This window comes from Lepisosteus platostomus, chromosome 1, assembly GCF_059453375.1.
Source record: "Lepisosteus platostomus isolate fLepPlt1 chromosome 1, fLepPlt1.hap1, whole genome shotgun sequence".
Classification (NCBI taxonomy): domain Eukaryota; kingdom Metazoa; phylum Chordata; class Actinopteri; order Semionotiformes; family Lepisosteidae; genus Lepisosteus; species Lepisosteus platostomus.
In genome coordinates this window covers 50,556,824-50,569,749 of record NC_142611.1, presented here as the reverse complement: position 1 = coordinate 50,569,749, position 12,926 = coordinate 50,556,824, and the positions used below count along the sequence as shown (strand labels likewise).

The window sequence follows — 12,926 nt, the reverse complement described above, 5'->3', positions numbered from 1 at the left end:
GGGAAGTTAATCTGATACATTAGTGATACATTTGCTTTTTCCCTCTCCATGGCAAACTCCTAATCTAAAGACATTTTCTCTTTTGGGAGGAGGTGAGATATAATAATGGTCAATGTCAGAATGTAGAACATTTCCTTTTGTTAATAAGGTCATTATGCACATTTTAATTGATTACTAGTAAAATAGCTTTGAAAACTTGATTTAAAAATAACTTTCCTTACGTAATATGTGCTTTATAAAGATAAATTGATAAGTGTGTATATTACTATGTTTACTGTAATTAAAAACATCTTTCTTTAAATAGGTGCAATTTATTACTACTAGGGCCAGTGAAAACATTCAAGGGCATAGTTTAGATTCACAAAACAAAAGTTTTTGTATTAATGTCTCTATTATAAGAAGGTGAAAGATGCCATAAAAATTGCCCCACTTTCTCTTTACTTTTTTCACTTCTGTTCCTTTTTCATGTGAACAGTACGTTTTATTTGTGCAGTGCAAACTTGTTTTGTATTTTACAAGAAAAGTGATTAGGAATACATAACTTGAGCTTTTATTGTATGTTATGTGTTTAATTTGAAATTAGCATTGTAACTGGAATCTTGTGCTGGGTGTGGAGACACCAGACAATGTCCTTCCAGGATAGGCCCTGGGTGTCTGCAAATCTTTGTTTTTCTGCAAATCTTCCTGGTAAAGAATGAATAATTACACTTACTGTAATCAAGCACTGCATGATCTCATATCGTGCTGTGGTGTAATATAAAAATAAAATCAAACCTTTAAGATGAACAAATCTTGCATCACTTGGGAGATCTGTTAGAATGCTTTCTTAATTGTAAGAAAAGGGTGTGAGAAATCACTGTCATAATTCAACAGTCATAAAACACATTGCAGTTCTCTAATGCTTGATGATCTTTGTAGTTTTCGTATTGTCTAATTTTCTATTATATCTTTCTGGGAGTATCAATACATTTCATATTTGACCAGTATTGAGTCCTAAACACATGACTCTTTGCTGACATAATAGTACTGTGCTTTGGCATTAACCTGTAAACTGCTGTCTTCTTTGGCTTGCAACAGTGTATCTAAACTATAGTAGCTGACTGCTCCTCTCTAGTTGCAGTCTAAATTAAGCTATTGAAATTCATCTACTGTTGACCGAATGTTGATAACGGTGGCTCAGGTTTTATGCCTAATTCTTTCTTTTCTTAAACTGTCAGAGCCCTATATCAATGTGTTGTCACCTGTCCCTGTTGACCATATGCTATCTGTAATGGAGAAACCTTTGCCTCCAACCTCGCATCATTCTCTCTGAGCTCATTTTCCTACTCATAATCTTCCAAACCCTAGGATTACCTAGGATTTAATTCTCTCTCTCTTCTGCTTTATTTAATTATTCAGTCAATCAGCTAATACCTCCACCTCTGCATGTTGTAACTGACAGGCTGTCCATTTCATGACAAGATCCATTAGCTGTTGTGATCCTTCTGACATTACCTGCCCTTAGTTTAGACAAACCATGTGAGTGCCCAGCATGGCTTTCCTCCTCTTCTGCTGCCAGTGCCACCTAACCTGACCCACTGCTGGATCTCACTCCTTGCACCCTTTCTCCTGCATTGTTACCTGGGAAGATTTATATTTTGCTACCTAATACATCAGAACTTGACTCATGCTACCAGTGCTCCATTATTCCAGCTCTTTATACATCGGCATCATAACCTAATGTGTACATCTTGGACCTTGGACGTGCTAGTCTTTGTCCTGGAGGATTTCTGAACAGGTCTTACACTCTTCAGAAATACTCTCCACTGGGGCAGTCTGACTAATGTTTTTGCAAATAGTTTGTGTACAGTTTTACGAAATGTTAGTACAAATGACCTTCTGCTCCTTAAGGAATTTATTGAATTCTTGTCTGTAATTTTTAAGTTTAACTCCACGTCGTGCAACAGATCAAGTTAAATGTAAACATTCCCTGTAGTGCTTTGTTTAAATGAGGTTACAAACCAAAATCGTAACACCTTCAAAACACAACACAATAAAAAAGCACAAATAAAAAAACATACAGTAAAATGGAACTTCACATAAACATACCACAACCACCTTTACTGAGCTGTATCTGCAGAAAGCCCTTGTTAGCTCTCAAGTCCTTAATGGTGTCATCCATCATTTTCACCTGGAGTCCTGCTCTCAGTTTTTTGGCTATAAGTACAGTATGTCTTGTTATGAACCATTCCAAATATCTGTGCATCTGTAACATCATTTACATAAATGATTGTAAAATATTGTGCATGTTGTCATATCATGACATGAAGTGTTTATGAAGGATTTGCTTTTTTTTAGTCCCTGAATTCCAATATGGATTACATACATTTCGCTAATAGGTTTTTTTTTGTATAGTTGGACTGTGAAGTAAATGGTAGAGTTTCATATTCTTGCACTGCTCCTATTTTCATCCATATAAGGAGCAGTGCTCTCTGAATGGCATTTTACTGCATATATCCTTGATTCTCATTTCACAAAGTTTCCTAATTCTCACATTACACAGATTAAGAACAATACTCTGCCATGATAAAAACACATCACATTGGTTTTTATCCTTTGTGTTTTGAGCTCCAAAAAGAAATGCAAAGGGATTGGTATCCACATGTAAAGAATGAACAGAAAAATAGTGCCTAGTTTAGTGGAATCGTGACAGAATCCTCCTAATTGCAAATGAGAAAATTTCAAACATAAAGCTGTAAAAGAAGGAACTTGTTTCATTCTTTGATGCATTAATTTGACCCACTGTAGTGGCAATATTTCATTATTTGTTTTTGCAGTTTCTCAAAACGGAAATCAATTTCTTCACCCTGCTCCATTTTGAGTGGAACCAAGTGGGCCTAATTGAAAACATGTGTTCAACTTAGATTGCACTTTGTTAAGATTACACAAATGTTGGCCTCTGGACTTCTCATTAAATGGGGTTCCATTTGCTCAAAGTGGCCAGGCCAGTAAAAACAAATACAGGTTGAGATTAAATACAGGTCTGAATACAGGCTGGACTCTATAAGCCGAACATGAGTCTGGAACTATGTCGTGCACTGTCCAATAGCTACTAGGAATCCCTGAACACCAGGGCTAGTGCTGCTGTTGGGAGGGTTATGATAACATTCAATTTAATGAGTACATTAAATCTCAGTTTCATCCCACCTGCCAATTGCAATTTAAAAACCCAGACGTTGATGGAGGGGGAAAGGGAGGTTTGCTAGCAAAAATTCTCCATCAAAAATAGAATGTTATGAACTCTCCAGAAAGTAATTTCAGGCATGGACACAGAATTCCTAAAAATGCAGACAACAATATTGCGCACAAAGGTGTTTGTTTACATAGAAAAAAAATTGTTCAAAAATGGTAAAGTGCAGTCTTTCCTACTGTAACAAACAGTTCTTTCCAGGCTCTATGCGGATGACACAATCCAGAATAGTGAGGAAGGAATACACTAGGGAAAAGTCATGCAGGAACAGGGATGAACAGACAGGCGTGTCCATACGGTGCTGGTGATCCGGGGAGGTGTGGCCAAGGCGAACAGTCCAGAATAAATCCAAAAGGGAAAATCCAAAAACAAAAGCAATAGGTCCAAGGCTGAGAAATCCGTCCAAACAGGAGATTAAAATCAGGTGCCGGGTCGGGACCGGCGGGGGGAACAAGGACAGGAACAGGACATTAAAACCATGACGGAGCCAGGCGCAACCAGGTCCCGGGCTTGCACGATATGGAAATCAGATGCAGAGCCACGAGTAAGGTGCGCACCTGGCTTATAAAGGCGAAACGAACCGGAGAGAAACAAGGAACAGGTGGCGGGAGTGATGCAAATGAGGAAGGGCTGGAGCGCCCTTAAGAGGCGGGGTTTGCGATCGTGACACCTACTAGTAGTTTCAAAACATTAGCAAACGCAAGGCTATGTTCTAACCACACAAGGTATCACTCAGACTAGATGAAGACTGACTTCCTACCAATAGTGCTTAATACTCTAAGTCTGCCCCCAGTTCCTAATGATGGACAGGAAACCTCAATTTAACTGAGACAGACTCTGTAACCTTGATACAACATTGCGAAATAAACAGAAAAAGAACAAGACAGAGGATCCACAACAAGTAAGATCAATACAGTGCATAGATTTATGGTATATATTGTACAATATATACATCATACAAAACAACAGAGAAAATGACTTAATTCCAGGATGAGGCGAACAAGTGAAAAGGTTTATGATAGACCTCATCTATGGGTCTTCGTCACATGGAATCTGTTATTTGCAGGTTGTGTAGCATATTATTTAAAATACTGTGTTATGTGTGGGTTGGTGAAGGAATCCTGCCAATTTTTAGAAATCTCAAAATGCTGTCCAAGGTTTTATATTCTGAGATTTATAGTGGGGAAAAAATATAAACAGCAGGGTCTCGATATCCACAAGGCTTTGGCACAGAGATCTGTTGTGAATAGTCAAATTTGCATATAACCCAGCCCACTCCTATACCATTTCATAATGTACTGCAGTATACACAGTAATAAACATAAGTAACCCTGCCTTATATGATCATTAAAGTACAAAGCATTGGCTTTAAGTTTTTAAATAACACCAATCAACAAACATAAATAACTGTAATTACAAACATATAGTAGTCAGTTAAAAAAACAACATCCAGCCTGCACTTTCTCTCTCTACAAACATGAGAAAAACTATACTACATGCAAGAGAAAGCCTTTTGGCCCATGTATCTTATTTCATTAGTAGGAGCTAATGGATTTACTCTGACAATCCATTTCTTCAAAGAAGTCAGGGTATTGACTTTGACAACATGGTTGGGTAGCAAACGAGTTTATTCCAGACTCTTATGACTTTTTTTGTAAAAAGAAATCTGTAAAAACTTGCAGCTACTGAACCATTGCAAACATATACTGTATCTATATCCACACTATCTCATCCAAGTTTTCTTGGAGAGTTAAATTTCAAGTATACATGCTTTTAGAGTTTAGTTGTAGATCTGTAATTAAACCAAAAGTGAAAAAAGCATCAAAATATAGAAAGGCACTTTCAGTTTGAAGTTTTGGAATATGGATATAGCAAAATATTTGTCAAATGTGTAAAATTAAAATACACGATGAAAAATTGATTATACTACAAAATATAATTCAACTTTAAATGTTAAATAAGGTTGCCAGGAATTAGCATTAGTTTATCGTATTAGACTGCATTTCATATAAACCCTCAGAGTGCGCACCCAGGGTTTAAACAAACAGGTGTAAGAGAGCATTCCTTGGGTAAATGCATGTTCTTTGTCTTGGCACTATAATTTTGCAGTTGCTTTTGAAAAAATAATGTCCTGGCATTTCAAGGCATGTCTCCCTTTGTCCCATGAAAAACATTAGGATATCTGTGTATTTCTTGGGTTCATCTTTTTTAATTTAAATACAAACTTTTGCAAATGTAAAGAGTCATTCCAAAATCAGTTCAATGTGTGTACTTTTGCCTGGTGTCCTAATGGTCTTTATCACAGAATGACCTGAGCTCTTGACAGACATCTTCCAGATGCACAGTCACAGCCCAGTAAAACAGATGGAACATGTTCAAAATGAAGAATAAAAAGCACAGACACATTTATGAGAATTTACTAATTTAGTTGCTCAGATTTGAGCATGCCCCTGGGAGTCATTGCCCCTCAAAAGCCTTTGAAACATTTGGGCTTTTATATTTCTGACCTCAACAAAATAACTTGAAAGAACACTTACACGAGCCACAGACAGAAATTACTTACACTATGGCTGTTGCACACAAAAATAGATCACAAATGGGAATATTAAATTTGCATTAATTTGATTTAGTGGAAAAGTGACATCCCTCACTGTGAAACAACTCTCCTTTACCAAGTACATGTCATTTGCAGCACAGTACATGCTCAATGAATCGGTTTACTTAACTGTAAGTGCAGATAAATGAAAAGTCATATTATTGTTGATTATTAAAGTGCAAAACACTATCTTAAACCATGCATACTGCTGTTAAGACTGACATCTCTTGGTAATACTTATTCAGTTACTTGTCAAAACCCCTCATCGTGAAAAGCTATCCACTCTCAACCAAGCTGAAAAAGCCTTTAAAAGTTTTCAGACAAAACACTTAACTGACAGTAAGAACATGAAATGTGTGGGAGGCACATACTGTACTGTAGCTAGTTTTAGATGGCCTTACAATCTTTTTCAGAACTTGGCTCCTAAAGACTGTAGATCATTACATAGCCAAACTCATGATGTCATGATGAAATGGATGCCAAGGTTACATAAACTTCTTATTTTGGCTGGTTTTCCTGATCTTTAAAATGGAAATATGAAATAACCTGTATGAAAACAGAACTTCCAGTAAAAGGTAACAGAGAGACCTGGAAGGAAGATCTGTGTCAGAATAGCAAAATAAAGAATTAGATCTACGGTAAAAAGTATTAGACTAGGTCTAGCAGTCATCTGTTTTGAGTTGTACCCTGAAAATAAATCCCAAAATATACTGGGTGCTGCTTGCATGCATTATGTATATTTGTGGCATAACAAGTCATGTTTTCCCAGGCTGGCAAGACTTAATTATGATTCAACAGGCAAATTAAATGATCTTAGAGAAAAAAAAAGCCAAAGAATTGTTGGATTGGAATAATAGCTATTATGGTTACTTTTGAACATTGTCATCCAGAAAAATATCAGCATTTCCTAATGTCGTGATGGCAATTGTGATAAAAATTGTAAGAATATGCCTATTAAAGTCTTCTGTTGAAAAATATTTTTGTAATTGGTTTAGTCGCCATTGAAAAGTGTTTTTCTTCAGACTAATTGGAGTTGTGAATAGCAGTAGAGCTTTACTTGACAGCTTGCTGATCATCGTGATTATTCATCTTAAAATGTGCTAGTTTGAAATACTGTTCTTGAGTTGTATTTCTTTTTTCACAAAGCCAACATTTAGTTGAGAAATTGATGGGCTAATTTAAGGGAGTGGTCTATTATTGTTACAAGGTGTATCTAAAGGCAGTTTTATTATCTTTTTGTGTTTAAATTACCCTTCTGTTAACTTATTAAGGGCAATATATATATAACATTCCTAACAGGAACATAGTACAATGAAGCTGTGAATTGACAAATCCATTTTCCAGGATAGATGGAATTGATTTACCATATGTACATGTACAATGGGATTCTTATTTGCACAGACCTCTCAGGCCATCACAGAAGTACAGTACAACAGATGACAATACACAATGTAGACAGTACATTACAAAACAGTGAATAATGAATAGTGACAGTATGTACGGACAATAAACAAACAGAACAATAAATTCATGGCAGCCAAGTCAAAGTGCAGAGGTGGATTGAGTGCTGAGGCATTGTGCAGTTACTGTAGCTGTTAAGGATGCAGGGTAGATAATGTTCTAAAATCTAGTAGTCCGTGCTTTAATAAAGTGGTACCGCTTGCCAGTGCGCAGTGAGGAAAGCAGTTTGTGGCTCGGTTGTGTGTGATGGATTAGGCTTTAGTGCAACAGCGGAGGATGTGAATGTCACCGATTGATGGCAAGTCACAACCTGTAATTGTGCCTTTGCCACAACCCTTTGTAGAGCATCCTTGTCATGTATGGTAGGATTGCTGTACCATACAGTGACACATTTTAGGCACCACAGAAAGTGGAGGCGCTGGTGTGCCTTTTTCAGATTGGCTAGAGTGCTGTGAGACCAGGCCAAGTCAGTGGAGATCTGCAGACCAAGGTGTCTGAGGCAGCTGACAGTTTCCATTGCTGTGTCCTCGATTTTGATTGGGGCGTGCCTCCCTCTGAGTCTCCTGATTCCTCAACGAGTTCATGTGTCAAACTGGTATTCAGGGCCAGATTGTTGTCAAGGCACCATCTTGAAAGAGCTCCACCTCACTCCTGTATGCAGACCCATCATTATTACTGATCAGCCTGAAGTCTATGGTGTAATCAGTAAATGTAATAATGTGGTTGCTACTGTAAGTGGCTATACATTCGTAGATGAAGAAGGAGTACAGCTGACGGCTGAGCCAGCAGTCTTAGGGAGCTACAATGGAGCTCCCCACAGTATTCCAAAGTCAAAACTGAACATTTAAACTTCCAGGATTCAGATTTATTTTGCATCTGTAGGAGGTTTAAATGTTCATTTTTGGTTCTGTATTATGGGCTTGCTCAACCTTTTTATTACTATTTCTTTAAAGAGGGTAGTGTAGCATAGTGGGTAAGTCTCTGAGAGTCTTGCGCTCTCTGATCACTTTATGTCTATAAATTGGGGTAAGCTAAGGCTCAATGAACCACTTTGTGTGTTTCTATAGGAGCTGTGTACCTACTCTTTCTGTAGTGTCTCTGCTAATAATAAATGATCACAGATAGAATCAATCAGCTGTTTCTTTTACAAATCAAATCAAAAGGTAGTAAGTCGATGTATCTTCTATGACAGTATTAACTTTGTTTCCCATCAGAGAACAACTTTGTAAATCTGGGAGGAGGAAATCTTATTCAGTTTTGACACAAAGGAAGAAAAGGGTTTGCAGAGTAATTAGACAAGAAACACCTTCATTATATTATGTTACATTCTGCACTGGTAACCATGACACTGCAAGGCTTTGAAAATTGGAAGATTAAGAGGATTTGAAAGTACTGGATTAAATTCACAACACTTTCTTCTCCAAAGAATTAGTCATAACTCTGTACTTTGCAGAAATTGAAAACATAAACTGAAGATAAGATGCATGTTCTTTAATGTTTTTATGTTTTTGAAGTTTTTTCACTAAAGATTACAAGTTCAGAGGCTATATTTGACTTTGTGCAGGATGAACCTCTCTTTTTGACCTGTCATGTTTTCTTATCCACACCATGTAGCATAGTAGGTATTACAATTTTTTGCATTCATATTTCTCTTGGTCAACTTAATAATTCTAGTCTTTAAAAGACCATGACAGAATAGAACAGCTACTTTGCTTGACACAAGGTGAAACATTTTCAGCTCCCACTTTCATCTGCTTATGAGTTTTGGGCTGTGATTTTGTAATGTGTTTTTTTTGCTCATCACAATTATTCAGTGTACAATTTTGGTAATGCGTAAATAGTCTTGTTTTTTTGTGTTGTTGCCCTGTCCTGTATTCTTAGACCCAAAGTGGTCCAGTTGCTTCCAAATCATTCTCTTACTGGCTGGTCAGTAGTCAAGGTGTTTTGTACTCATGTTGATCAGTGCAGTACTTCATAGTTTTACAGACATTTTACATTACCTTGCAGATCTGGATAGGATTCTGACTATCCTCTTTGTAAAAGTTTTGTCATCAAAACAATACTTATTTTACATAATAGAGTGAAAGGATATGGTGTGTATTTTATGTTAAAATACATATGGTATATATGTATAAAAATCTCAGTTTTAAATATTGCAAAGGTATTCTGCCTCCTCTTACGATGTGAATAATTTAAAGGTGACTTTATAGTCAAACTTAAATATATAACCCAAAAGCTGTAAAGATCAATCCAAAACTAGAATATGTTGATTATGTACTTTAACTGTTCACCCCCTTTTCTATGGAAAACCTTAATTACTGTAGATCAGGAGCACAAAATGACTATGACAGGTCACACAATTCACTGAATGGCATCTGTCTGTGTGCATTAAAAGTGGTTCACATGATTTCAGAATAAATGCTGAATACATTATTCTGGATCAATTTTGCAAGGCACCATGCATGTGAGCCTGGTCATTGGGTGGTTTCTGTATATACTTATGAGAGAGCAGATTAGCAAGACAACAACCCTATGATTTAGTAGAGATGTTTGCTGTTAATTGGCTTGTAGGATGAAGGGGCACGGACATGGTGGACACGGTGCTGGCTATTGAATCCAGCATGAAGTGCAAAGTTTAGATTCAGGCTCAAGACATGCCATTGTGCACACAGCTGATGTGATAAATAAATTTAAGCAGATGTTTGAGAGGATAAAGTAAAGTTCCAGTAACCAAATATATATAAAGGGAGACAATGTGAGCTACATGTAATTTTTAATGCTAGGAAAAACTGCTTGCGAGCTCTGGATGCTCGAAATTAGTGTGTATTATAATGAATTTTGTCTGGAACCACTTAGTATATATTTTCAATCCCTAAAGCTCCTGAAGGACTTATAGAAGTTGTCTTTTTTTAGTGTGTTGCTTGAAACCTGTTTATGAACAGCCTCCTAGACTGTTTAGCTTGAACAGAACTCTTTTCATACACTATTTAAATATTGCCATTCTTATACAGCGCTCTACTGTGCATTTACTCTGGAGCTCTCATACCCCCACACTGTAAAAGCAGATACATGCTCCATTTAGAAAGGGAAAGGGCTAATGGTCTTTCGAGTTTAAGAAATGGATGAACTGGGAAGTGAAAATGCCTGAAATGTCCCCTTGAGTGACCTCCCAGCAATGAGCACTTTATGTTTCACTTACAATTTTTCTGCAAGCATATTTTTTTCCTGTGAAATGTATACAGTACTGTACTGTATATGGTCTATTTATGGATATGGAACATATGGTACCTTGGTTTTTACTTTTCCTTCTGCTCAGTTGTCTGTGTATGGATCAATGGTGTAGGCAAATACAGCAGGCAAACCTTGATTTTGTAACTCAAGAAGTCAGTGTCCAGCTATTTAACACAATAACAATAATCACAATAAAGCCACATTGCACAGTACATTTGTTGATGAAAGTCCAACTTGTACTACAGTAGACTGAAGCCATCTTTTGTATTTCACTGGTGAGTTGTGTGGGACTTGAAGCCACACGTAAGTAATTCTGAAGCAAATATTAGGCTTTTCATAACCATGCTTTACTTTTATTTTATTTTTAGATTAATTTCTGTTAGACCTAGACCCTCTAACAGCAATCAACTATGTATCATATTGTAACGGTTTTGGGTTCTCGGGCTTGTGCCCTCGCCACTCCCGCCCTTAGTTCGTCCCTCACCACCTGGGCATGAACCCAGGTCTCAACAGGGGTCTTGCCGGCTGAGCTAAAGAAGACCTTCCTCAGCCCAGGCGGCCAAGATCCCTGTTATTGCTTTCATAAAGCAATTTAAAAGCAGCAAGGACATTCAGAATACCAAGGTGGAAATTTGTTTTTAATTAAAAGGAACTCACCCCAAAGAATTTCTTTTTTTTTCCCTGTCTTGATCATTTGAGAAATATGAAATAGTTACATAAAACGTATAATATGGTCATTAGGAGTCAGAAGCATAAGCACATTTAAATGTCCTAAATAACAGTGCATATGACAACAGTAATGGTATATTTTGTATGGAACCATCTTGTAAAGTATGCTGACTTACCTAGATTCTTTTTTCTTTTTTATAATATTTTTCTGCTTTCTCTATTTCTTTCCTCAGAGTTTGCCGATTCTGGTGAGTTGAACGTGTATTTCTTCTCTAATCATAACAAAGCTGTTCACTGGCAGAACAGCTTGGAACTATTTTCCTTTCTTAACTACATATTCCCGATTACTTTTACCCTCAATCCCAATACTATAGGAATGGTTTTAAAACCATACGTGTAAGAAACATTCCCCTCAGATTTTTTTTTCATTACTTTGAAATCATTGCATACTGCATTTTCAACATTTTGCTGCTTCTTTTTTCATTTTACTTGTCCCTTCCTTTCGTTAACCTGTTTTAACCTTTAATCTTTGCATTGACAGTCTTAAACATCCCCTAACAATCAAACCCGTTTGCATGAGTATCTAACAGCGTTGACATTCTATTAATTCGACCAAACTCTCAGGGGGCCGTGTTACCATGGTAGTCGCATCATACAATTGAACTGCTCTTTACCTCATGAGACTTCTGTTATTTGTTGCTGCCTGTCTATCCACCCCTCAACCGTGTCAACAGCAATGCTGGTTCTGAAAAAGACAGCTGCTGAAATATTAATCACCCAGCAGAGGCTGTATGTGTCTTTTTTTTCATGGTCTCATCTATTCTGAAAACTCTAAATTCGTACAAAATAAATAAAAGCGATCGATGCACCCCAGACCAATGAGCTTATTCTTTAGACATGTATAATTATTCAAGCTACAGGATGAGATGTAACCAACAAAGCCAAAATTAGGAGAGGTTTTAAATGTAAATGTAAAAGTAGTGTTAATTCATTTGAAATCAGATACATCTTTCTGACAATTTATATTCCTTAAACTGAAGTAGTAAAACAAATTTCCTTTGAACAAACACTACGTTTTCCACCAGTGTTGTAGCTTCATTTTCTGTAATTCGTTCCAATACGTTGTCCACATTTCAATTACTAATTTTTCTATGCAAAATAATGACAGTTCTAATGACTTATTGTAGGATATAATGCAATGATTTTGATTTATTTTAACTACATGTGATTTACAACTTTTCTTATTTGCTTCCATTCCAAATTCTTAAAATGAAAGACTTGAATAAATGCAACCCCCCTTGAATGTTTCACAGATACATTAGTCAATCTGTGGAAGATGCAGAATATATATTAGACCTGTGATTATGCATCTTGCACAGTGGTTCAGGAGGAAATAATAGAGTAAAACAAATCACTGTAATTGATCAAAGTAGAGATAAGTAAAAGCTTAACAATACAGTATGAATGATGTTCTTTCAAAGGACAGAGTTATGTAAATGGCATCTGCTTCACCCCCTTTCTCCTGCCAACTACAGTACTTAATAGCTTGATGAAAATCAAGCATGTTTCAATTGTGCCTGTTTAGTAATCTTGATGCATGTAACACACAGTGTCCTATCTGGATGATACTCCCTGTGAGTGCAAGGTTCTGGGAATGTAACTTTAACTGATAGTAGTTCAAGTAGGTATCTGCGTCAGCATGCATAGGCTGCGAAGGAACAAGTAAAAGGCTTATTCCAT

At 36.8% G+C, this 12,926-nt stretch overlaps 1 protein-coding gene across 7 annotated transcripts in view; it reads left to right on the top strand.

The window, feature by feature from the left end:
• The window catches only part of slc24a2a (solute carrier family 24 member 2a), a 97,614-nt gene that overhangs the window by 40,850 nt on the left and 43,838 nt on the right, over nucleotides 1–12,926 (top strand). For 3 of the 7 annotated variants that reach the window (XM_088631117.1, XM_088631126.1, XM_088631097.1), the window contains one exon: nucleotides 11,420–11,434. The exons of the other annotated variants lie outside the window; for them this stretch is intronic. In XM_088631117.1, coding sequence (XP_088487243.1) covers nucleotides 11,420–11,434 — 15 coding nt within the window. The remainder of the gene's footprint in view (nucleotides 1–11,419; nucleotides 11,435–12,926) is intronic. 7 annotated transcript variants of the gene reach the window in all.